Below are 27,406 nucleotides of genomic sequence, written 5' to 3' on the forward strand. Positions count from 1 at the left end.
TAAAAATCTCAAGAGTAATCCAATAGGCCTTTACTATTGGGAAAGTATCTAATTAATCACAGCCAAGGTTATTGAAACTAGGAGTGGTCTGCCCTTTGTTTTTCTCTGGCTTTCTGGCAGAGATAAATTCATAAAGCAGGTGTGCAGATATCACAACCTGTATTGGTTTAAGATGTCACATTCTGCTTTCAACTGTTAGAATGCTCTCAGAGTTGAAGTACTTAAGCAGACAGTCAGATCTAACCTGCAGCTCTGAATGCAGTTATTCAGATCAGATCAGTGAGATCTACTCCCAAGTATATGGGTATATATGCAGTGATATTCTTTTCTTTTTTTCCAAACTTTAATTGCTGTTAACCTATTTTCTCTTCCAATTAGGTTCAGCCCACTTAGCTTCTTTTCAGCGAATCATACTGTTCATTTTGTGTTGATCATGACCCCAGAAGGTGATTGACTTTAGTCACCCTAATGATTGCATAACATGATTTCAAGTTCAAAGAGGCAGCAGACCGGCTACTAGACTTTGGAAAGAATATCATTCTCTATTAGAAAAGAAATGCAGTTCATTGTTGTTGTTGTTTAGTCGTGTCCGACTCTTCATGACCCCATGGACCAGAGCACGCCAGGCACTTCTGTCTTCCACTGCCTCCCGCAGTTTGATCAAACTCATGTTAGTAGCTTCGAGAACACTGTCCAACCATCTCGTCCTCTGTCGTCCCCTTCTCCTTGTGCCCTCCATCTTTCCCAACATCAGGGTCTTTTCCAGGGAGTCTTCTCTTCAACCTAAATTAGACCCTACCATGTGGGATCTGCTCCTTTTCCTTTTGAGTGTAAAAATTAGGCCAGAAACAAATATTTTAGTACATAAATTCTATCCTTTTCCCCACCTTACTACCCAGCAAGTTATGCCCTCATTGAAACCTACATGCATAGTAAAAAAACAAAAAACAATCTCTCCAATGGACTTTCACTATGCCCTTTCCAATCTGCATAAGGCTAAAATAAATGTATGTCCTCCAGAATTTATGGGGAAGTACAATGTGTTATCTTTGGGAAGGTATCCTATTATTTGCCTTTACTTCTGCAGTTTCAAGAATGATGGCTACAAACCAGCTACAAACGTTAAGAAGACACCAAGAAGTGTTACCTTGACAGCAGGAACAAAGGTGGGAAAATCCAGCGTCTTACTAGCAAGATTAATTCTCTGTCGCATCACCTGCAGTTATACATTTTCCAAAGCTCATATCTGTCTGCAATCCACAGTCTGGTTCCTTTGATTTTCCTTGTATTGTCATTGGAGAAAAGCCAGTATTTTGGCTTCAGGCCTTTCTTGAGGAGATTGGGTTCATTCCAGGTAATAAAATTATATCACCTGGAAACAAAAGATATAGACATTCCTCCCCCTTTGCCAAACATGCACCTTGAATAGTGTAATACCGGTAGCATATTTGAAGAGCAATAAACTATCACTAAATCAGATTTAATTTGGTTTGGTGCCACATAGTATTGTATTTGCTATATGTGGGCTCCCCCTCCCCAAAATAGACTTCCAACTTGAGATGGTTAATTGCCTCCTGCTTTCACAGCCGCTGGTAAAAAACTTGGCCCCTATCAATGACACCTATGGCATTTTATTTCCCAGCAAGTATTTAAAATACAATTGAGCTGACCTTCCTTTGGCCACTGAAAGGACAATCGTTGGAAGATGAGTTTCAGCCTAAAAATTAGGAAACAGAACATATACCACGGATTCTACCTTCGGGCTCTTACAAAGAGAAAAGAACACCAGCCTATCTACCAAAAAGTAATTTTGAGAAGGCAATAACTTAAATCTGTCCACAGTAAAAGCTTTTTGCTATTTAGCTACATGCAAATCCCTAAAACAAGCAGCTAGCTGAAAAGGATCAATGCTAGGAATGACTAAGGTACAAGGCAGGCAAGCAAAGCGGTCCAGAAAAGAATGAGCAAAACAGTCCAGAAAAATATCCCATAATCTTTGCTTTACCAAAGTCGATGCTGAGTGATGTTCCCAACTGAAGAACAAGGGAGGGGGGAATTCCAATGCTACAAGCTTCTAGGGGTGACATGTTTTGTACAAACACTACAATCACTGCCATCAGGAATACACAACAACAACCCTGCTGCCATCCTAAAGGTATAAATTTTAAGCAGGACTGCCTGCCTGGCTCTTGCTTCGAAAGGTTAGTCCCCTGTTTCCAATATCATAGCTGCATTAGAAACAGGCATAGGAATAAAAGGGCTTGTAAGAAACACCATTTAAATCCAAAGACGCCACCTTGCTTCAAATAGCAGCTCCATAAAGGACCTGAAAAATTATCTTAGCATAGAGAACCTTAGTAACAGAGGCAATAGAATATGGTTACCAGACGTCCCCGGTTCCCTGGGGACAGTCCCTGGATCCACCAATCTGTCCCCGGGCAGAATCCCCCCCCCCGAATGTCCCCGGATTTAATGTGATGTCCCCAGATTAATCATATGCCTGGGGACTTCCGGAGTGGGAACATGGCAGGCGTGTGCAGGCTCAGTGGCAGCCTCAGCAAAACCCTGCTGCACCTCTGGCTCGCGAGGAGACCCTCCCCAGAGCCCAAAGCAGACATCTGGTACAACTCCAAAGAGGGTCTCCTCGGGAGCCAGAGGTGCAGTGGGGCTTTGCTGTAACTCTCCCACCTAACAGCTGAGGCGGGAAAATAAACCTCCCTCTCCCTCAGCTCCCTCTCAAACAGCCCTGCTCCTCCTGCTTGCTTGCTTGAGCCAGGTCTCTCCTGCTTGCTCAAGAGGAAGAAAGATCACTTTTTCATGCCTTTAAAGCCCCCTTTGCTGCATTCTGCCTGCTTGTGAGCTGAGCTACCAAGCTGGCAGAAAGCAGGATGCTGTCTTGAGCCTTCCCTTCACGTCTTCCCAGACAGAGGCTGTTGCTTCAAAGTTAAGGGTGGTGGTGGTGGGGAATTGTCTTGCCTCTTTTGCTCCATTCTGCGTGTTTGTGAGCTACATTAGACTGCCTTCTCTTTCTCTCTGTGTTACTACAAAAAAATTCCTTCCAGTAGCACCTTAAAGACCAACTAAGTTAGTTCTTGGTATGAGCTTTCGTGTGCATGCACACTTCTTCAGATACACAGTGTGCATGCACACGAAAGCTCATACCAAGAACTAACTTAGTTGGTCTTTAAGGTGCTACTGGAAGGAATTTTTTTGTTTTGACTATGGCAGACCAACACGGCTACCTATCTGTAACTCTCTGTGTTACTGTCTGTCTCCCCATTTTTTCCTCCTTACTCATAAACTCTTCCCAATTCTCCCTTAGTCTTTTCACACATAAAACATATAAAATAAAACACATATAAAACAGGGGCTATGAATGATCAGCCTCATGCATAGGTTAGAATCACAACCACTCTCTCTAGAGAACTGTGGTTATAGGAAGGCACTTTGAATCAATGAATTAACAATTAGGTGAGACTAAATTTCTATATAGAAGGGTAGTTTATTACTTAAACTTATGTACAAAATCTAAACATTAAAATAATGAGGAAACAGCAGCCTATTTACATTTTTTTTACAAAATGTTTTTACAAGGATTATTCTAAGTAACATTGACACGCACAAATGAGCCATCTTTTGTAAAACATATATAAATAAATACTGACTTTTAAATGACTGTTGTAAAAACATGATTTCTACAGCCAATTTAGTTAGCAGATAAGTAGTTTTGTTATCTCCACACTACAATATAATTACATAAAACGGAAAAATATTTTTACATATAGAACCTCTATTAATTACTTTTCAAATTGTACCTTACCAATATATTCAAGAGAGGTAATACAGCTATAGACCTCATGCCTATAACTGAATTATGAGTTTTGGCATGCAAACCATATAGAGCCATCAACATCTGTAGGTATTAATTTACTAATTTAAATAAAGTTTTAATTTTTTATAATAAAAAACATGCAACAACATATAAGCATCATATTCCTGGTTACAATGTGCAAGTGTATATGACATTTATAGCAACTTGCATGTCCACAGGTATCAATCAAAGGTTTAAGAACACTTGACAGCCACAACAAAAGGATTAAGGAAAAGGATATGTATTCTGAAAATAAATAAGTTAGTATTTACTGGTATATCACCTTTTTTGTCAAGGGCAATACATTGGAATAAAACTATTTGGGCCCTGATCCTATATTCTTCAAGATCTGGTTGAAGGCAGATTATATTCTTGTAGCTAAACTCATCCCTACACAGAAAAGCCCTGGCATAATAATATAACTCAGTGATTTCAATGCCATTTAAGTATGTATTTAACTGTCTTCAGAACTGCACAGATATCAGCTGAAGTTTTACTCTCCATGCTCATGGATGTTCACTGATACATGTGATTAACTTGATTACTTGCAACTGATTACATAAACCAATGCTATTGAACAGCATTGGCCACATTCACATCCAACCCTCTACCATAGTTTAGGGCTAAAATCCAAACTGGAGAGATTAGGACTCAACATGAAAACTGAATGCATACAAGCTGTTCTAAGTCCCTCAGTATTTGGAAGCTGTCTGCATATACCGGTAACTGTTTTCAGCATCCAGGTGATGACTGCAATGCTTGAAATGTAATGGCTGCTTCATAGGTGTTAAAGTCTTCTCTTGATACTGTGGTGAAGTGATGAGCACATGTAACCTCTCTGAAACAATGAATTGTATTTGCAACAACAAGTACAGAGTTGTTGCTCAAGCCCATAAATGCCTAAGGAATAATTCAAGGACATCTGCCTAGTAACCTTTAGAATGTTGCCTCCACACTTTGTTTTCTAGCTTTCTTTATAGAGTGGCTTACTTTAAAAAAAGAAAAGGAAAAGAAAGCTAAAAATCCAAGCCTGCTGCTGAGGGTGGGATGAGGGAATGAACATGAAGATGAACTAGGTATTGTTCAGGATTCTACCCCCTCCCACATTAACTTAATCCACTTTCAGATCCCCTGGCAATTCTGGTAGGGTTGCCATATTTCAAAAAGTATCATTCCTGACACCCACAAAATTTCCCCCTGACACCATTTTTACACCCAAAAACCAGGACATGTCAGGAATTTTCCTGATGTATGACAAGCCTAAATTATAGGAACTATAGCAAGAGAAAAATGATTAACTGTAAATCTGAAGGCGTCACCCTGTACTATTTTGCTGAAAACATGTGGAAATTATTTAGGCTAATAAAGTTTGGCTGTGGTGCTTCATAACACAGTAAAGGAGGTTTCCTTTAAAAAAAAATATTCAAAATCCTCTGAGGTGTTGCTTAGTTCAATAAAATGACATCAATATTTGAGTATTTAAGAACACATGTAATTCTAACAGCTTCATCCTGAGGTTCATGTGTATTGGAATTTCTCCATAAAGTTCTCTCTGTATCTGCTTCCATGTTCATTTACATTAGAGGTGGGAAACCTCAGGCCTCTCTATCCAGCCCCCAGAACTCTCAATATTACAAATCCTCCCAAAGTTAACACCCCTCACTGTCCTTGCTCTGCACCCTCCTCAAATGCATTTACCTGGCTGGAATGTGTTCTTGAATTGTAATAATGTCTCTTGCTTGCCTGAGAGATGGAGACATTGGTGGAGTGGACTTCTGATTTTTTCATAACAGGAATGTAGCCTACTATACAAAGGTACAAGTTGCCTAGTCCACTTTTATCCTCTAGTCTATCCAACCACTGCCAGGTGGCCTGGAAAGCTCCCCATGTGAGAATATGTCCTTCAGACTGAACAGGGTTTTCCTTTCTCTGATTTACGGCAAGAGAACAGATTACTACAAGCATTCTTGTGCATGCACACAAAAGCCACTATTATTTAGATATTAAACCTCTTGTTTGGGGGAGGTGTAGTATCTCTGGTGTGGGACACGTCATGCTCCTTCTGGGGTAGTTTGTCCACCTTTGGTCCTCACTCTGCACTCAGCTCTTACCCGTGGCTTCTAAAAGCTGTCAGCATGTGATAGCAGCCACACCCGAGAAATGGCTTCAACTGGCCAGCTAAACCAGGTGATGGTAGCCAATGGGTCTCAAAGCCTCTGTCAGTTAGGGATTGCCCCTGCATGCAGAGAGAGGCTCCAGTGGATTGAGCGGATGAGACCAATAATGGATCTAATGGTCAAAATGACAGTTTCTGCACATGTTGTAGATGGAAGTGAGGGGCAAATGGGGATAATCAACCTGGGAAGGTAGCCCATCTAGGAAAAGGAAAACTCTGATCGTAAACCTCCAGTGCCTTGCAAGCTATCTTTGGGAGAAGAAAAGGCTAAGGCGTAAACCCTACACAGATCTGGAGGAGAGTCCCTAAGATGTTTGGATGGCACCTTGTACGCCTCCTTCCAGCAACTCCTGCCATTGTCTCTTGGGACAGATGGATGCCAACAAACCTCTTGTATATTTCTCCTAATGCACACACCTTTCTGCCAAGATCATCTGGGATTGGCAGCATTTACAAATGAATGATAACACTTTAGCTGGGGGGGGGGGGAGGTTTTCCCATCTGCCACAGTGCATCAAAGGTCCTCATTAAACCAATCAAAATATGGGATTTGTGGGTGGTAGCCATCTAAACAATTAATCTGGCCCACAGAAACAGAAGTGGGAAGGGAATTTATACCATGCAGCTAAAAGTAGTTGTGCTTGCATTGGAGCTGGAGACTGCCCTGTCAACAGATTCTGTTTCTCTTGACAAATAGTTACAGGATCAGAGATATAGTAAATTGATAACAGATAAATGTTTGTTTACATCTATACATTTAAAACTCTCTATAATACAAAAAAACCACCATGCACATAGACAGTAATAAAGACTGAGAAGTGTGTGAATGTCAAACAGTGTACGCTATGATGCTGGTAAATCACTATATTCATATACTCTTTAAATTTTCATAGACGTCGGATGTTTCTATTTACGTGAATACCGTGATCCTTGCCTGGCATACTTCATCCTGGAGTTCATAAAACATTTTTTCAAATGATGAGCATCCACTGAAAGCACAGACCATTTCATAGTCCAATACAGATGCGTTTTTCTGATATTTTCGCAAGAGCTCTTTTATGTTCTTTTCCAGTTAGTTAATAATCCAATGCAATTTAGTACTTTTCAGGTGGCGGCTTATAATGATGTGAGTGGTGTTGCTTCAGATGAGGTCCTATAAAGGAAAACATTATAAATCAACTATGACTGATACAAATCTGTATTAATATTGGTAGAAGAAAAAATATTATCTTTTGCATCACTCTGAAGATTAAATAAGCAGGGGGGGCGTTTTCTGGGCGGTGGAAGGCTGGCACACATGTAAGCTGCTCATTGAAGGCACCAGTAGTTTTCCTGCTTCTTAGACGTCTGGTGCACAAACCTGAGCCACTGAATCAAGGCCACAGTGTATGGTGAATTCTGGCAACAGGGTTTGGTTCCACCATGTTTAAATGAAACAAACAAAAATACCCTTGAGCGGGTATTCCATCAAGGTTTGTATGGGCATCAAAGTACCTGCCAGGTGTGATCTGTACCTCAGAAGAACAAATAATCTTCTAGTTAACAGATATACTACCTGGACATCTTTCAAAATACTTCCCCATAAATTGTCAATACTCACTGTGTGGAGACATCAGTAAGTCAGGTGTTCGGAATGATTTTATTGTAGCTGGTCCCTCTCCACCTGTTGTCAGAACTTGTACTTCTAAGCGGTAGAGAGTCGATGGCCTCAGGTTGGGAACTGTCAGTACATAATGATCCTTAAAAGAAAATAGGAACAGTAAAAAGAAAAAAAAGCATTAGCTAGATCAAAGATGTTCATTACAATGGTGCACATGTTATTGTCCCCTCAAGTCTTCCCTCCTATCCCACAACACAGAAGTAGCAGATACTTACTACTGGCAGTATTTGTGACTGGGAAATAATGCTGTTGGGCAAGCTGTTTTGTCTGCTCTCAGTTGTAACCTCTGCCCAAGTGACTTGGAACCCTGTCATGGGTTGGTGAAGATTTACTTTTGATATTTTCCAGGAAAAGTGTCCAGTAATGTTGATGTCCTGGACAATGAAAGAGGCAGAGAGATTCTCGGGCTTGGCCAACACTTTGGGGACAACTGGAACTGCAAAAATCATCATCACAAGGAGAAGAAACAATATATTAGCATTTCTTTTGAGCTTAAAAACATAGACACATAAAAAATATAGACACACAGAATTCTTTCACTTATTCTGCCCCTATTTTACTGATTCTCACTTTTCCTCCCTGCATCCCTCCCTAGAGGGCTATAGGTAAGGGAGAGCTCATTCTTGTCAGGATTCTGAACTGACTGCTTGCAGGACTCTCCACCACCCCAGAGTTCCACCTGCTTTGACTTGCCAACACGCCTATTTACAATGAACTCTCTCATAATTTTATTTTATTCTAATCTTTCGGAATGGTTTTCAAGAGATACCAGATTGTGTATATTGTGATTTTATGTTGTGAGCCGTCCTGAGTTCTGCTGGTATTGGGAGTGATACAAATTCAATACATAATAATAAAAATAAAAATTCTGCCAGTTTTCCAGATCTCTGCTTACCTCCTTCAGTGGGGCAATTGATGTGCTTGTGCTTCTTTCCTTTAAGATCAGAACAAGGTGGAGTAGTAAAGAAAATACTTTCAGCCTTTAATTGGCCTTTGGATCTTGCTGGCTGGACTGTAACTTTGTATTTGCAGGAAAATAACAGGTCTTGAAGAATTATATAGTTTTCCTACAAAAATATAGTTTACATATAAATCAGTTTATTAACTTTCATTTGAGGTATCTGGCTTCAGATTAAATGTTTACTTCCACCCCTACATCAAGCTATCTATGCTAGTCGTTTTGATTTAGAAAACAAGATTACAAAAATTAAATGACTAGTTTCCTTATCACGCAGTTAAGTCATCTTCTGCTATCCTATCCTAGTCAACGTATGCTTACCATCGTCCAGACATGAACTATCTCCAAACCCCAGTTCAGAGTTTACACCACCCACCTAGCATCTGGTTATGGAAATGAAAGTTATGCCTATGTGTCATCACCATAATGGAAGAATTCAAATCCAAGCTACTTGATGGCATCGCAGCACTCTGAAACCAAAGGACACAGAGTGGAAGAGTAGTCCTCAAACTACTTGACCATCCAGAATTTATGAGAGCCATCACAAATCAGCAACTCTTGTTCTTTCTGATGTCTTACACAGTAGTAGCATGTGTGGCGGAGCTGCCATCCCAACACAGCATCACTAATGCTTACCTGGAAATGGCTGGGGCACGGTGGGGGTGTAGTGAGATCAGGGCTATGTGAATGCACCAGTACAGCTATGCAGTCCTGCTCCCTGCCCAGGTAAGCAGCAGTAATGCTAGTGTCAGGAAGGAGTTTCCATGCAACCACCACAACACACCACTACTAACCTTACATAGGCCAAATGGACAGGAGGGGGGAAATGCAATTACATTTTCTTACAGCTTGCTTACAGTTGGGAATAAAGATGAAGGATATAAGTCACATGCCACACAGAATAGATAGCTTTTGAGGTGTGCTTTGAAGATGGGAGGGCTGAGGAGGCATCATCTATTAGGGGGGACGTTCAGACATAAAAGCAGCAAGGAAGAACAGCAGAGTCATTTAATGTAGCAGGAGATCTTTGGCTGGCTTAGGTGCTAGAGATGGAGGATTTCATGGATAGGAACATAATGAGAAATAAGGACCATAAGATAGTATGAGGTTTCAAAAGGTAAGGACAAGGAGTCTGTGCTAGATATGGAAGGGAATAGGTATAGGATGATAAATGGGATAACAGGAGAGGTAGGTTTCCTCTGTTGTGGCTCCTCTGAAAACAGTGAGAAGAATTGGATGCAATGGATTTTTTATAAAGATAGTTTCCATACCCCCATATGTTCTTTAGGAAGATACCCCTCTTTCTATTTTCAATTTTTGATTACTAAAGTTCTACTTACATACGTTATACCACTGGATTTTTCAGACCCTTTTGTATCATTGTGCAAACAGGACTCTGGGAACCATTGGACATGATATCTGCTCCTGCTGCTGGCATCTTAATGGAACAAAATAGGAAAATACTATTTACACGTTAAAAGAACTTGCAACTTTCAAAAAATCACTGCCAGTCCCTCATCATTCATAAGTATTTCACAATCTCATGTACAAAAAAAGGAAAACATAACCAAGTAAAAAGGACAAAGCTAAGCCAATATATAATATAGCAGAAATGTAAGAATCAGTTGTTATTTCCACAGAAGACAGGATAGCCTTCTCTTGCAAAATATGTGGTGAATGATCAAAGGGAGTCTGTGCAAACTTTCTAACTTGTTATACATTCAGAACATTGTGATGCAGTTCCACACAAGATCTAAATGGATAGTGAGAAGGAACCGCGTGCTTCATCTTCTTGTTGAAAGGTTGCATGCACCCATGTTATACCCAAGAAAGAAACATATTTCAATTTCTTGGTGTGGAGGACATTCTAAAAAGAATACTGGTTTTATATCTCATTAGTGGATAACAATATGAATGAATGAGCATTCCTATTGATTCTACAAAAGCAAAAACCTTAAGAAGGCCTGAGTCAGCAATCCTTGCTTAAGGGAATACTTTAATTAAGATCAGTATCAGCTGCATGAAATAGCTGAGAGAGAGAGAGAGAACTTTCTTGTGATGACACTCACTGGTATAGAATACTAACACCCATTTTTTAAATGTCTACCTCTTTTTTGCCTCTATTTTACACTGGCACCCTCATTTTGTGCTGGTGCACACCCAGTATATGTGTACCAAAAGCTAAAAAAAAATTAACCAATAAAGCAAAGGTGTAATACTTTGTTCCTGTTTTTCAATGTTTTTTATTATTGTTAGTTGGACATTTATTTCAATGCAAGATTTCACAAACATAATCATTTCTGTATTAGGTCCTGTTATCACAATTACTTCTACATGAGGTGACCATAAAAACAGCCTGCCCATGATGACCTCTAGGTGTTTCTAGTCTTTGATGGCACAGTGATTTGCACATGTTCTGCATGTGTGGCCAAGCATCAAATTCAACTTGTTACACTATGGGCCATATTAAGGTAGACTTCAGTTGCATAATGATGGGATGAGCTCAACTCAAGACAGCATTAGATGATCTATTTTGTTTTATTGAGTATAACAAAGCTGCCTATGACACAGGCACAGCTGCCCATGAACAGGTTCTTAGTAAACAGCAGACTAAGTACTGCTTGTTCCACTGTGGTTTGGAATCTGCCACATCAATGAAAGCCATGTGTAAATCATGCGCATCAATCAACAAGCTATGCTTGCTCTCTAGCTTATTATATATTTCCAGTGCAGTCCTTACTGTTGAACCAAGGTTTATTTATTAGCTAGCACACTTTCCATTTGCTGAAAATAATACTGGACAAGTTGAGTGTAGGACAGGAGATTCTCTACATGTCTGCATGATGGTTGTGGTACAGTGCTGATCTATGGTGGATTTTGCTTCATTAAAAACCCAGAGATAAAGTTTACCATCCAACAACTACAAGTATTCAGATGGGAAGAGCAGATATTGTACACTACACTGAGAAACTGCAGTCATTCTGAGATACTCATATATAACAAATCACCCAGGGTGTGCCTGAGTATAGTACACAGTTTCATATTAAGTGTGAGCAACACTTATCATTAAAAGGTAATTGTGTTGCTCCAGACACTCCGTGTGCAGCCTTTGGGGAAAACAGTGAATGACCCAAAGGATAATAAAATAATCAGCACAAAACGAAAATATGCATCCCACATTTGACGTAACTTGGCTAACCTCATGGTGACTGGGGTGGGGGGAAGCCAAATAGCTCCTAGAATGTTTGAATAGAAGTGCTCACAAAACTGAACATCCCTATTGAATACCTGAGAGGAGTATCAAGGTGAGGAGGGCAGAAAAAGAGGGTGGTAACAGCAAAGGATACTCCCATAACCTCAGCATGTGTCTTCTCCCACAGGGGCTACTAGTCTCAGAGTCCTTATGACAAAATGTCCAAAAATATTCTGGGAGTGCTCTCTCCACCCTCCCTGCTGCTGCACATAAGTTGCTGGGCTCTCAGGAAACCATCAAAGAGTGAAGTGAAGGAAGCAGAATTGGTGATCCACAGTACCTTCAAGTTTTTTGTGCACATCAGAACTGGCCTTTCAGAAATACTTGATACTTTTTTTTGCTTGTGCATCCCCAATAGCTACCCAATTCTCCAGACTGCCTCCAAAATCTCATGGCTTTCATAAGCACTAGATTTCTCATGCCACTTCCTTCCACCTAACCCAGCACCAATGAGATCAGAGGGCCAAGGGTGAGAAAGCTTCTTACTTTAAATGGCAAAGTGATCACAATTACTGTATTGCAGTAAATACGAACCGATTAAAGCCTTTAAAAATTAGGGGAAGAAACGTTTTACTTTAAAGGCTTGAGGATATTGACACTGAAAGGACTTAGAGGCGTCTCATACAAATGCGAAACTCCCAATTCTATATTCATCAAACAGTGGAGTGGAGAGGGTGACATGAGAAACTTTAATTTTAGCAATTTCAGTACTGCACATGACCCTAATTGTCACATGCAGTTAATCATCTCAGGCTGAGAGTTGAGCATGCATCTGTTCCTGGCAACATACTCCCAGAGTTGTCAGCTCCCAGTGCCAAAGAGTTAAAAGCATTTGAGTAAGTTCCCCTGTGTTACATAAATAGCACATAATTTCTAATTTCACACAGCTAAAATGGCCAAAAAAATGCAGCCGCAAGCACCCCCCACCCCCACCCCTCATTGACAAGGGTTGAATTCAGGCTGTTTGTGGGATCTACAGCATTTCTCTTATCCCGGCTCTGTGTCAAAAGGAGCAAATGAAAGACATCTTTTATTTTTCCAAAACAGAAACCCATTGTCCTCACCTAATTGCTATATACTTCAGTGACAATTATACCTAAGTAAATCATGAATATTTCCTAAACTTTTTATACTACCTCAGGCATGTGTCTATTCATGTTAATACGCATCCAAAAGTGAATGTATTATTGCTATCATAAAAACAGTATTTCAGGCTTAATTTCATTTTAAAATGTGATTAAGATTTTAACAAACTATTCCAGATACTGCATTCTTTGCATTCCACAAATGCTTTCAGGCAGTGTGGCATACTGGATAGAGCACTATATATGTGAACCTGGTTTCCAGAGATTTAAATCCCAGCTCAATAATTAACTCGCTGGGTGGCCCTGAATAAGTGACATACTCCTAGATCCCTGTATGTGAATAGCAACAACATTAGTCACTTACAGCTCATATAAGGGGGAAATAGTTTCTTTAAAAAAAGAAAAAAGGATGTTGTCTATTACAATATGCTCAGCGAAGTCACATAAAAAGGAAGATTATACCAAGGGAAAATAGCCTTGCTCTTCAAACATCACAAACTGATAAATCTAAAATGACAGGAATAAGGAATAATATTCTAATTAAGTTTTTGTTTTATTTTTAGGGAAATATAAAAAATATATTTTTAAAGCTAGGAAGATGGCAAAATTCATCGTTGTGAAATGGATTTTAAGCAAACAGGCAAGTCAAGACAAGCATCACAAACCCACCATTATGTTTCCAAGTTATAAAATCTCTCACACAACGTGTATGCTTAGCACGTTATCATATTTCTCCAATTCAGCCACCTTAATCTTAAAATATCTTGTTTCCTAAGTGCCAAGAACCAGCTACCAGCCAGATGAACAGCACTTATCAAAGCATGTAAACAGTAAGAATAAATGAAAGCCAAGGAACACAGTGCTGGTCCACTTTGGCTTGGTTCAGGGGCAGACTTTGGTAATATGCACCCTGGGTGATGACAAAATATGCCCCACCTCATATTTCTTATTTTCATAGTATTTTTTGTACTTATATGAATATAGGTGTATTATATTATTATTATTATTTATTATTATTATTATTATTATTATTATTATTCGCCCCTCAGCTCAGTGCCCTATGTGCAGGAACCACCCGCACCACCCTAAATCTGGCACTGCACTGCTTGGCTAAATCCACAACTTAGTTTTAAAATGCTTCTATAATTCAATCACTGAGTAGAATTGTTCTACTGCTTAATTAAATCTGCATTTTAGTTTGCATCACTTTATAACAGCTTTCGCTTCTATAGTGCATATTCAATAGTACAGATAGTATTCAAGGAGGAAGCACATTAAACATGTAGCCTCCAATTATACTGTATTTTGATAGAAATGTATTGGATTCTTTCCAATGCCAGTCCTACTCAAAGAAAATCCATTGAAGTTAATGGACATGACTAACCGAGGTTCATTCATTTTAGTGGGTTTACTCTGAGTAGAACTTAGTTGGCTACAACGCTTAATTTTCTATTGTGAGTTTTACAACTAAACATATACCCTAGTTAACTCTGTAAAGAATCACATCAAAACATAGAATCTTTCTTTCTGGCGAGGCAGGACAAAGCTTTGTTGTAAGGTGCGAAGGGGTTTCCACAAAAGGTCCTGTGATTGGTCTCAATACAACATTTGCACTAAATTGCTGGAAAATATGGTAGGTTAGAGAGCTGAAATGGTGGGGACAATGCAAATATAAATAATTCAAAAGGGTACTGTATTTAAAATGTGGTTCTGTGACTTGTATTTCAATTTCTTCACTTGTAACAAAAAGTATATTTAGTCCACAACTGCTCTCATCACAAATTCCCAGAAGATTTTATTATCCTTCTCCTAAAATGCTAATCAAACTTTGTACAACTAGCAGAAGTCCTTCTGTAGTTGGGTCACCATGAACCTATCTGGATTTCAAATAGATTTTTACCCACCTTCTGTTTTCTTCCAATACACTTTCACCTGAAGTTGATCATCTTGATAAAAAGGCACTCCGATTTCAAGAAGACGAGTGGGTCTTCTTCCTTTAAAGGATGGGGCAGCATCAGTTGCTTTCTCAACTATAGATACCTGTTCTTCTGCAAAACAAACATCAGTGGGAAATCTGTGTTTTCATTGGTGAAGGGCATTGCTTTGATTCCATTGAATTCACAGGATATTGCAAATTATTCCATAAATGTAGGCTTTTTTAAAAAAGAAAAGTACACATACAGTAAGACATCCCATTAAATTACAATTCCCGAGTTCCTTGGGGAAGAGGAATGATGTAGAGAGTTGTGGTTAAAAATGGTATAAAAATGTGGTGTAGCTATATCCTAAGAATCAGAAATTGCCCCTTTCTTAAGCATCTGGATTTAACTTTTTTTGAAAGCTTCGGTCCCATTCAGGACTTATCATATTTGAAGAGGTCAAGATCTGGCATGAGCCACAACTGAAAATTACATGAAACCACATTTAAAAGCTGTTCAGCCACATAAAGACATAGTTGGAGTATGCCTGAGAACATGCACGTTTGGGGTGGGGCATGCCCACACTTCCGACCCAATATTTTGGGGAGGAATCTCTACAAATGTAGATTAAATATAAACACACAAGACTATGCTCAAACAGTACTATTATTTATTGCCAGTCCTCCCTTTTCACATAAATAATGAACTGGAAAAAATAAATCCAAATACCTACACTTTTTTCTCTCTCTCAGATTATCTTATTTTCTGCTTCTTTCTCAAAGAAACCAAAAATTCCCTTGGAAGATCATGAAATATATTCATAGCCAAAGTGAATCAAAATGAATTGCAGCCATTATGAATTCATATTATTCAGATAGTTGAACATTCAAATAAATGCAATATTTGGCTAGGCCTTATATAGAGCCAACCAAAGCAGTAGTTAGTAAAACGATAACTTGTATATACAAGAGCCAACCCAAAAAATATAAATTAACTAAACTGGAACAGAATATGTGGGGGGAAACCTCAAAGGTGAAATGGATAGCAGACTTCACATAACTACATTCTCTGCTATTTGCTGAAGAAACAGGAAATATTAGACAGCCCTAAAGCAGTGTTTTTAAAGTGAGTTGTAGTGATAACTCTTATCAGTTCTGTAGATTACATAGGAGAATGTGTTACATAGGAGAATGTGTTTCACGAACACATTTTAAGGTAGAATCCCTTTAAACGAGTTACAAAAAGAATTCCTAGTTAAACTAATCTAGGACAGTGGACATGCCAGTTTCTCATGAGCTAACTATTAAAATGAAGCTTTACAAAGAAGGTCATCTTAAACCCATCAGTACCACCACCTGCCAAGATTGTGTCACACAAAAGTTATTATTAATAATAATAATAATAATAATAATAATAATAATAATAATAATAATTCTATACTGCCTTCACAGGGCTGTTTGCAATATAAAACACACTATTAGTGTCAGGACTACAATGATTAGACCTTTGCAAGTCATGCGTAGGCAACAATAGGTAAAGTGATCTGTGACACTGCTTCTGAACTGCCAATCCAAAATATAAAAATCAATTGGGGGGGGATGATGGGACAGATAACACATTTCACAGAAATATGATCTACAAAAGAGGAAGAAGGAAAGTCAAGAAAATATTAAAAGTCCCAAAGTAGCTGAAGGTGTGAATTTAAAACTAGCTGTGGTAACGGAAAGAGCAAGTGAATTATAAACTGCTGAAACCACAAAATTCACATGAGCAGATTAGGGTAACTGAAGCTAGACTGGCAAAGACTTCGTACACTGCAAATTGAATATGATATGCAGCAGAGAATGTAAGCTAACCATCAAAACGTAAAAATGTAACAACTACTCTTTTTCTCCATCACTTCTAATGTGCGTAGGGAAACTAGATGAAGTTTCAGAAGTTGGACACACGTAACATGTACAAAAAGAAACTCTATTGATGGTGACCACTTAAACATCAAACATTTTAGCCAAGAAGATGAACAAAGCAATTTGATTTCAGATATTTAACCTTACATAATGTATTTCCTGAAATCCCTCAATAAATAAATAGAACTGAGACTGGTGTTTTACAAAAGAATGTCCTCAATATATTGACTGGGAGACAAGACACATGTCTTCCTGCCGTACATCACTCAGGGCTGCTTCATAAATTATACAAATTAGCATTATGAAACTCTTTGTATAACATGTGTCCTCACAGTGTCTCTCATAATACATAACAGCTATGCTCATGCTTTTGCTGTCTGTACACTGTAGATAATTATTAATTATCTCCTGCCTCCTTGCAGCATTTAAATTGGCTCCGCATGTGTACATGCTATAGGAACTGAAGACCAATACTGGCTCTCACGGGACAACCACAAACTATAAAAAGAGAATAATAGTTCACATATTCCCATGTGTAAGTACTTCTTAGTGCCTTCCATTTAGCTAACACTGGACAACATATAATCTATGAGCCAGACACATAACGTGAGCTAGACGTATAACACACATAATTTTTACCCAACTCAGAGATTCTTGCTGGAACTCCAAAGAATCTAGAAGAACCACACAGACAGATCAGATTCCAGACTTTACCACAGAATCAGCACTGCCGTGGGAGAAGATTCTGACTGTGTAACATGACTGGGTCCTGCCCATGTAGTTAGTCACTTAAATATGGTCCCAGCCATGTGGGAAGTACTCATGGACAAGAAGCAGCAACTCCCACATGTCTGGGTGAGTGTCTAAGGGCACCCAATTCAGAAGAAACAAAGGATCTGTTTTTCAGTCTCTTTCAAATGCTACCATATTCAGCACTAACCTCTGTGGCACTCATTTTCAATGCACCTCTGGACTCACACATCTCTGAATGAAAGGAGGAGGCAATTTTCAAGCTATATCAGTCAAACTATTCTCTACACACAGGAAGGTTGTGCTGCAAGTAGATTGCTAATGAAGTGGTAGAGCAGAGAGCATAAACTATGAATTGGACATGTAGCAAAGGTGTCACCTAGAACATTCGTATAGACAGATAGCTCCTTAAGCAAATGTTATGAGATGTTAGGTTTCTTTCTAAAAACGGCACTTACTGTTAACAGCTGTCTGAGTGGAACTGAAGTAAAGAGACACTTTGGCACTTTTCAGGCGTACTTGACCCCAGTATGTAACTGCCTGCAGTTCCACCATGAAGTTACTGTTCGGCTGTAGGCCTTCAAGAACTACATAATTCTGGGACTATAATTAAAAAATAAAATATATGCACAGTTCAGTGATGGATTTCCTAAAACACAATCACATTAGAAGTTGTGTGTTCTATCAAATGAACAGGTGAAAGTGGATAAACTGTTGCTGTCTTCTACGCCAACTTAAATTCAATAAAGCAACCATTTTGCCTACAATATAGGTACATTTTATTGCTTTGTGTGTGATGGTTAGGAAACATTTACCAGTCACAAAGCTGGCCATTGCATTGATCCAACAAGGGGACTTGCCAAATAAACATTTGTAAAAGCTGAGGTTTTGTTTTTTTAAAAAAAATGGGATTGGAAGGTAATTAAATTTTAGCACTCAGAGCTGGAGCAACTAGAACCATCTCCTCTTCCTTCGTTTCTTTTGTTGAGTTAGCAACATTTGGCTACATCACACTGTAGTACATTTGACACTATTGTACTTGAGCTGTATCAGATTTGGCAACAATTAGCTTACTACAGCATGTATCCGTATGTGCTGGGGTGTCAAATCTTTCTTTACAGGTATGCAGACTGAAGACTAGTTGCCAAACAGTTAGTGCACCCTATGGGCTTAGTTGCAGCAGGGCACAGACAGTCCCAGTGAATCATGAATTCATCTGTGTTCAGCAAAGTAGTGTGACATACCCACACCGTCTCTTACCATTTTTTTGCCTTTTGCCCTTGCTGTAGTTTTAGTTTTAAAAACCCAAATCAGTGGAGCATATGAAAGTCGTTGCCCAAATGTGTTTTGGGGGTAATATAAGACTATAGTGTTCTTTATTGTTATTCTCACACTAAACGCAATCAGATTTGGTTTAAATGGCACCAGATACTACCTTAAACTATTATATTGCTATTTTGCTTTTTTTATTACCACAATGTGAATGTAGTCAACGGTAGCCTACACAGGTTTCTGAGTGGCAACTGCCGAAATGTCTGAATACAGTAAATTTAGTGTCTGCTACTTCAGTGAATGAACCACAAGTTGCCAATGGTGTGAAATCAAACATTGTTTTATTATTTTCCACACACAACAAAAATAAATAGCCTTCTTTAAAGTTTTTATGTTCCCCTTTGATTATAGCCAACATCTTAATATTCTCTCTCTTTACTTTTTAGTATCATCTTAAGTCAAGGTGTTAAGTATCTTTGACTTAAGTCAAAGTTAACAAGGAATCTACAGTGTCACATTTTTAAATTTAATTACCCCATCTGTAGTCTTCCTTCTCTTCTTTTTAGCTGGTACAAAAGACTTGCTGTTGACTGTCCAACTCCAGAAGACTTTGTAGTGATGGACTGGAATGTCAGGTTCCTCTGGAAGATCCCAAATAATCTTGACACTTACACTTCCATCACTGTTCACTGTTGAGTTGGCAATTCGGAGATTAGATGGCGCAGGTGGAGCTGATGGGTCTGGTGGGGGAGAAGTAAAGTTAAGAGGGCAATTTGTGTTGCTTTACACATATGTAAACATCCAAATGTGCATAGCAAGCTACAAGATACGTGAGTATCAGGCAGCACAACCACAACCTGGTTTTTTTGCTGCTTCTGATGTGTGCTGTATTGATATAAACTGAAAACTCAATGAAATATTCATTTGAAAATAAAGTTAACATACACAGTATGAATATTTACCAAAAGAAAGAAAAAAGAATCACAACCACGTAATAATTAGGTCATTATATAAAAAATTAAGTCAATAATCCAGAGAAATGTACTACAGGAACCAAGTATCATAATGGAAAAGGTTCAATATTTTTAAAAATCTAAGATGACAGAATTATCCATTTGCAGAATACACATTTTTGTTGTTAGGCCAAAGCTGATAGTTCAAAGATCACTTTCTGATTACTTTTGTGCAACTGGCACTTAGCCTTAGATTAGCCTAATTATTATTAATAATAATATTAATTAATTAATTAATTATACCCCACCCATCTGGCTGAGTTTCCCCCGCCATTCTGTACAGCTCCCAATCAAGTGTTAAAAACAATACAGCATTAAATACTGGGCCGTGTCCAGAAAGTGGTGGGGGGGTGAGTGTTCAGACCCCTGGGCTCTCACTTGTGGGGTGCCTCAGGGTTCTGTCCTCTCCCCCATGCTTTTTAATATCTATATGAAGCCGCTGGGAGAGATCATCAGGGGGTTCGGACTGGGTGTTCATCAGTATGCAGAAGACACCCAGCTCTACCTCTCCTTTAAATCAGAACCAGTGAAGGCGGTGAAGGTCCTGCGTGAGTGTCTGGAGGTGGTTGGAGGTTGGATGGCGGCTAACAGATTGAGGTTGAATCCTGACAAGACAGAAGTACTGTTTTGGGGGGACAGGAGGCGGGCTGGTGTGGAGGATTCCCTGGTCCTGAATGGGGTAACTGTGCCCCTGAAGGACCAGGTGCGCAGCCTGGGAGTCATTTTGGACTCACAGCTGTCCATGGAGGTGCAGGTTAACTCTGTGTCCAGGGCAGCTGTCTACCAGCTCCACCTGGTACGCAGGCTAAGACCCTACCTCCCCGCGGACTGTCTCGCCAGAGTGGTGCATGCTCTAGTTCAGTGTTTCCCAACCTTGGGCCTCCAGCTGTTTTTGAACTACAATTCCCATCATCCCTGACCACTGGTCTTGCTAGCTAGGGATGATGGGAGTTGTAGGCCAAAAACATCTGGAGGCCCAAGGTTGGGAAACACTGCTCTAGTTATCTCACGCTTGGACTACTGTAACACGCTCTACGTGGGGCTACCTTTGAGGGTGACCCGGAAACTGCAATTAATCCAGAATGCAGCAGCTAGACTGGTGACTGGGAGTGGCCGCTGGGACCACATAACACCGCTTCTGAGAGATCTGCATTGGCTCCCAGTACGTTTCCGAGCACGATCCAAAGTGTTGGTGCTGACCTTTAAAGCCCTAAACGGCCTCGGTCCTGTATACCTAAAGGAGCGTCTCCACCCCCATCGTTCAGCCCGGACACTGAGATCCAGCGCCGAGGGCCTTCTGGCAGTGCCCTCATTGCGAGAAGTGAGGCTACAGGGAACCAGACAGAGGGCCTTCTCGGTAGTGGCGCCCACCCTGTGGAACGCCCTCCCATCAGATGTCAAAGAGATAAAGAATTACCTGACATTCAGAAGACATCTTAAGGCAGCCCTGTTCAGGGAAGTTTTTAATATGTAATGCTGTACTGTTTTTAACACTGATTGGGAGCCGCCCAGAGTGGCTGGGGAAACTCAGCCAGATGGGCGGGGTATAAATAAATTTATTATTATTATTATTATTATTATTATTATTATTATTATTATTATTATTTTAAAAACTTCCCTAAACAGGGCTGCCTTCAGATGTCTTTTAAAAATAGGATAGCTGCTTATTTCCTTGACATCTGATGGGAGGGTGTTCCACAGGGTGGGCACCACTATTGAGAAGGCCCTCTGTCTAGTAATGCAATTTACATGCAGCACAATTTGCACTGCAATTTTATAGCCCCTACTGCCAGAGAATTCACCCTTGCACTGCAGACCAAACTAGTAGGTCTCACAGGGTATCAGAGCTGGAGTCAAGGCTAGGTCGGCAATAAAAAAAGCATGGCGTCAGTGAAGTTAACTCTTTATTCAAATAAGCACGGGTCTAGTGATCCTAGCAACTCATCCCAGTAGGACTTGTCCCACTGAGGCAGTTGTGAGGATGCAGGTCCCTGCCTTTGCACCACTCTCTAAGGCTCCTCCTTTCCAGGGTCTTTCCCAAACAGTTGCAAACTTTGTCTGTGCACAACCAATCTCTTCTCTGCTCTGTTCATTTCTCTGTGTGGTCTGGGAGACCAGCAGGCAGGGGATCTAGTCGCATCAGGAGGGAGAGACTCCCTGGATTCTTCAGCAGCTTATTTCAACTCTGCCTCCTAGCCCCTCTCCTCTCCAGCCTCTGCTTCAGCCTCAAAGTTTAAATTGCCCTCTGCCACAGCCTATTCTTGCTCACTAAGCCCTGTTACCTCTTCTGCTTCCAACACATCCTCCTCTCCCAAGTCTGAGCCTTCTTCCTCTGACCACACATTGTCATCCGACCACCACTTTCCTAGCTCCGCACCTTCTTTCCCATGGTGTTCCCTTGAGGGTTCCTCAGTTGCTGCCTCCCATCACTTTTCTGCATCCAGCCAGTCCATGGCACAAGGAGGGGATGCTTTAGGGAGCATACCCAAACTGTAGGATTTTGCTACCCCTTCTGTAAAAAGATATCTATACGAGCCACAGTAATAAGTGGCCTATCTGCGTTAGCCAGATAACATGAGGTTAATGCCATCTAACCACTCATCAAAAACTAGCCTAGTTTAGGATTGTTAACATCAGTTCGACTTCAGCCCCTCACTGCTTAAGGAATGACAAATGCCCAATGATGCAGTATTAGATTCAGAAAATTTAATCCCCCAGATTGAACTAGCAGTTGTAATTTAGCATATGATATAGTAGCTTTATCTTGAGAAGGCAAGAAGTGTATAGCTATTGATAGACTTGTTGTTGTTGTTGTTGTTATTTTATTCGTACCCTTCCTATCTGGTTTGGTTGCCCCAGCCAATTGAGCTGCGAGAGAAACCACATGTCTACTATGCCATACTGAAATGCTGCTATAGTATTTTGAAAACCACACTTCATTTTGAATGTCATATTCACTATGACATCAGCATATTCACACTGCTGGAGGAAGAGGGATGCGGGGGAGTGCACCGCCCCTGGCACCGCGATCCCGGTGGGGTGCAATCGCGGCTGTGCCCCCACAGGTGGCGTGCCATGCCCCCAGGATGCGCATCATGCCCCTGCGGGTGGTGTGCCATGCCACACACCCCGGTTCCAGAGCATGAAGCTCCCCCACTGCATATTCACTATACAAAAAATGCATTTGCTTTGAAAATACAAAGAGAACTCAAATTCTCTAGGACTAGTTTCTTTAGCATTTAGCCTAAATGAAGTAACTTTTGCACACTCTCCAGCATTTTAAAATTTCAGTGATGTATTATGCTAGAGATAAAAAAGAGAAAAGAATAGATAGTGTACACAACAAAAGAAAATATTTGTGAGAGGTGAACTTTTTTAAAAACCAGTTTAATGACAAGGAATCATGGGAATGGTTTTCTTTTGAAGGTGCTGAATATTTATCTACCTTTAATAGAAGACGAAGCCCCCCTTTGCACCTTTTGTCAAAATCAAAGGAAGATAGTGGCTCCAAAGCAGTGTGTATACTAATATTATGGTAACTAGAGAGTGCCACATTGTTTAAAAATGCATTTGCTAGAAGAAATCTTTTGATACTCCTGATGTTTTATTATTATTATTATTCATTTATACCCCAACCTTTATATGATCAATCTTACTCGGAATGATTTACAAATAAAAATGTGTCCCAGAAAATTAGAAACAATGTTAAACAATAGGAAACAAATGAACAGAAGAATGATAAAACATGCTGCATATAATTCACACAGTATGTGTGTGTATACATCCTTCTTTTTGAGCTACTACTTGGCAGTGAGTGAACCATCACTGTAGCAGATATTAACTGTTTTCTGCAGATTTGTTAAAAATAGAATTGTAAGTGAACATTTTCTCAAAAGTGTAAGCCAAATGAACCCAATTCAAGCTAGAAGAAAAGTTATTGTATTTAACCGAACATTTAAAAATAGACATTGACATTTGCTCATTTAATGCACAGTTCACTTAGTTGTTTTTGTAACGGTAAATAAGATGCCAAATGCACTGACCATGGCCAGACACATTAAGTTCATCAAATAAACTCCAAGATTAACGAGTTCACTGAAAAATCCTCTCATTTGTGGTATACAAACTGACACAACTACAATTAAGGAAGATAGGACTTCCTATTTAGAGATTAGTAGATATGAAATAATTCATTATCATGGGAGAAAATTGAATTGTATGTGCTTCCATCTTGACACATACCAGTCAAAGTCCTGGGTTGTAAACACAGCAAATTTATTGCTGTGTTTTGCTCAACACTTCTGAGCAATGTAAACATTACTTGCATGATTGGGGGGGGGGGGAATGTTTACTTCTCAGAACAGTTTAGCTGTCTTACAATAGTATTCTCTTTTTTTCCTCAGGCAAACTGCTATGTTTTGGAAAGAGGAGACAGGCAATTGTTGTCTTACCTCTAGTTTCCTTTCATTTGCCTACGCTTCTGTTCAAGTGTAAAATGGGTATATGCCTTTTGATTTTCCCAGCACGTCCTGCTTTGTTTTTCTCTCCTCATAGCCTGCAGAAAGCATAGAGGGAAGGCAAGCAAGGCAAGGCACAGAATGACTTCTGAAATAGCCAAGACCATGCCCACCATTAGGAAAGGGCTGCACTGATAAGAGGTTTACTGATCTGGCAACAGCAGTGTGGTTAGACATTTCCATAGAAGCCAACTCCTTAGGGCCTGAGGTCCCTTTGCCCCCCAAAAAATATTTGAGGGGGACAGCCCCCCCCAATTGATGGATATTGCCATTCAAATGGTGTGCGTGTGCCGTATCTTGTAATTGATTATTTGGAGTGGGGCTTGCCTGCCCCCACTAATATTTTATTCAAGTTGCCAACACCTGTTTCACCTGTGCCAAGACAGTACTAGAGTCTGTCATGTGTAGTTGTTGGTAGACCGTACCTTCTATAAAAACTTGAATACCTAATCTTACAGTCTTGACATTCTGTAATAATGTATCAGCTTTTCAGTCCACAAATATGTCCCTTCATTCACCATCTTTAAACCCAATATGGACGGGCATATTTGTGTGAGGTAAAGCCCTGTCATTAGAAGATGAAAAGCATGCACAATATTAGTTTGAATGCTACTGTTGCATGTTACATTACCATCAAGTTATGAGGCTATTCAGCATACCTATTGTATGTGAAGGAACTACAGTATACAGAATATGTTTGGGTGTTCACAGATGGATATTTGTCTTTTTTCAATTCAGTCCTTGGTGGTCAGTTATGTAGTCAAGGCAAACAATAAACAGATGGGTTTTGGTTTAGCTCACAGAGCTATCCTTATTGTGAACAAGCCTTGGACTAAACAATGTGACAGATATAACACCTTTCACTCCCAGAAAGCAATAGCCTCTGAGTCAAGATTAACATCACACTTGCAAAACACTGCAAATACAGCAACTGGCTAACAAGCACCGAACAAACTATGCCCATGAGGTATTTGTTTCTGTCCTTAATCAGAAAGCTTCGTTACAACTTTAAATCATGATTCCAGTTCCTTTTCCAACCTAGATTTCAAGTTTGAACACAGCTCCACCAAGTCTATGGAAACTTCTTCAAACAGAAGCCGAAGGCAGTGTGGTTTGCAAATTAAAGCTGATCAGTCTAGACAAAGAAGAGCCTTTCCAAAAGCAAAGCCAAACTCTGCCTACAGGGTTTTTTCTTGAGCCATGGTTTAGTTTTAGTTTTATTAAAGATCAACAGTTGGATACTGATTATTTAGCAAAAAAAAAAAAAACTATCCAAGGGATAGCCCTGACCCCAAATTTTACTGTTGGGATTCCTCTTGGTGCAAATTTGAAGACTGGTGCTGGTACAGTAGTACACAACCCAGTGGGTTCAGTTAGGGTGAGGAAGGAGTGATCTCTGGATGAATAGGTGCAGGCATGCAAGGTGTTTTAGTCTATGCTAATCCTCTAGTTGCAAACAACTGACAGAGACAATAGTGCAGACTAAGTAGCCTACACAGCCACACAGATGTAGTCAGTGTTAGGGAAACCCCATCCAGGGATGTTTTACCTTCTCATTTGCTAAGAGTGTCTAGTAAGTAACCAAATAAAGCCATCTCCACTATGGTGGAGTTGCCCTGGCTATAGAGATAATGAGCCAACATTACCCCCATTTGGTCAGGTAAGTATAGGTTGTAGTTCTGTTTGCTTGCAATAATTCCTGAGTAGGTCTCCACAGTGGGTGGACAGAGCTGTTGCAAGTTGCCTGATAGCTTAAACTGAACTCTCAACACAGGCAATAGGTGAGCAGTCATAGAGAATTAGGTAGATTTGACATCCATATGTGAGCTCTTGACATGTATTGCCAAGCAGGTTGAGGAAGAAGATGATATAAAGCAGAGTCACCCCTGATTCTAGGCTGCCCTGAGAATCCATGACCTGCCCGAGGCCACTAAAATTACCATTGAAAATGTATCACATCTGGATGAACATTAGTGTTGCATATTTAACTGGTGAGCATACTTAAATGGTGAGAGAAAAGAAAGAGAATGAATGAATTCATTCCACAATGTGTGCCATAGGGGGAAAGTACATAAGAATCTGGAAAACTCATTTTCAACTGTGTGTGTAACTGCAGGTTTAGCTATAAATTCAAAATCCTTTTACACTTTAGATGAGAGTGCTTTTCTCTTCTAATTTAAGGTGGGATCACCCACGGCTCTCTCTAAAAAAAAAATGTAACTCTTTAAAGGACCATTGAACCTGAACCACAGACAAGTTTCCAATTATTAAACAGCTTCATGGCATATACAAAGGGATATGCTTTGCCCACTGGAATTGGCACATACAAACCAGCTGTGCAACAATATAAAAAAAATTCATTGGCCCCAAAGGAACAGCAGAGAGAATTTTATTGCTACCAGTGGGAGTCTGTTCTGCTTTTACAAACACTCTGTGTATGTGTATGCATGAAATCACAATACAGCATGGGCATTTATGTCCTGTGAAAACAATACTGCCCGCTTCACTTACTCCTGATTTTGTAGGAAATGCTAACACCATTCACCTTAGTGAAGAAAATCTGTTTCCAACTTTTGGACAAGAATACGTATCTGTTCGTTGATAGGACATAATTTTGGTTCTGCTACCATGGCATTGTACAGGCGTTCAACATAGTGCAGAGAACACTAAACAGATTTAAGGTCACATTCAATCTTACAACTAATCTGCAGGTATGTACTCAACTCTCAGTGGCGCATGTCCTTTTCTTATTATAAAAGTCATCTTACCAAATGGCAAAACTCATGCCTGATTTCTGGGATGGGGTTGCTTTTTCGACATCCCCACTAGCTTTTTATTCAAGTCAGTACTCAAGTCCCAAAAACCATGTACAAAAATTGTGCTGTCTCGACAAGCATTAAAGCACACACATCTTCCTCTTCATTCTATCCATTATGTTTCTCATCATTCTTCAACAAGTGCTGTATTCCCAGATTTATTTCCAGGTAGCTGAAAGCTGTTCTCAAAAGCAGTGACTAAAGGCAAT

At 39.8% G+C, this 27,406-nt stretch overlaps 1 protein-coding gene across 1 annotated transcript in view; it reads right to left on the bottom strand.

The window, feature by feature from the left end:
* Positions 1 to 6,480: 6,480 nt before the first annotated feature.
* Positions 6,481 to 27,406, bottom strand: part of ANOS1 (anosmin 1) — a 79,724-nt gene continuing 58,798 nt past the window's right edge. The window contains exons 7-14 of the mRNA XM_081907600.1: positions 19,386 to 19,591; positions 18,038 to 18,182; positions 14,908 to 15,051; positions 10,006 to 10,103; positions 8,603 to 8,774; positions 7,923 to 8,143; positions 7,648 to 7,786; positions 6,481 to 7,200 (exon numbers count right to left, since the gene is read on the bottom strand). Of these exons, the coding sequence (XP_081763726.1) occupies positions 7,142 to 7,200; positions 7,648 to 7,786; positions 7,923 to 8,143; positions 8,603 to 8,774; positions 10,006 to 10,103; positions 14,908 to 15,051; positions 18,038 to 18,182; positions 19,386 to 19,591 (1,184 nt within the window). The 3' untranslated portion in view covers positions 6,481 to 7,141. The remainder of the gene's footprint in view (positions 7,201 to 7,647; positions 7,787 to 7,922; positions 8,144 to 8,602; positions 8,775 to 10,005; positions 10,104 to 14,907; positions 15,052 to 18,037; positions 18,183 to 19,385; positions 19,592 to 27,406) is intronic.

Source organism: Podarcis melisellensis (genome assembly GCF_964234715.1).
Source record: "Podarcis melisellensis genome assembly, chromosome: 4".
NCBI lineage: Eukaryota > Metazoa > Chordata > Lepidosauria > Squamata > Lacertidae > Podarcis > Podarcis melisellensis.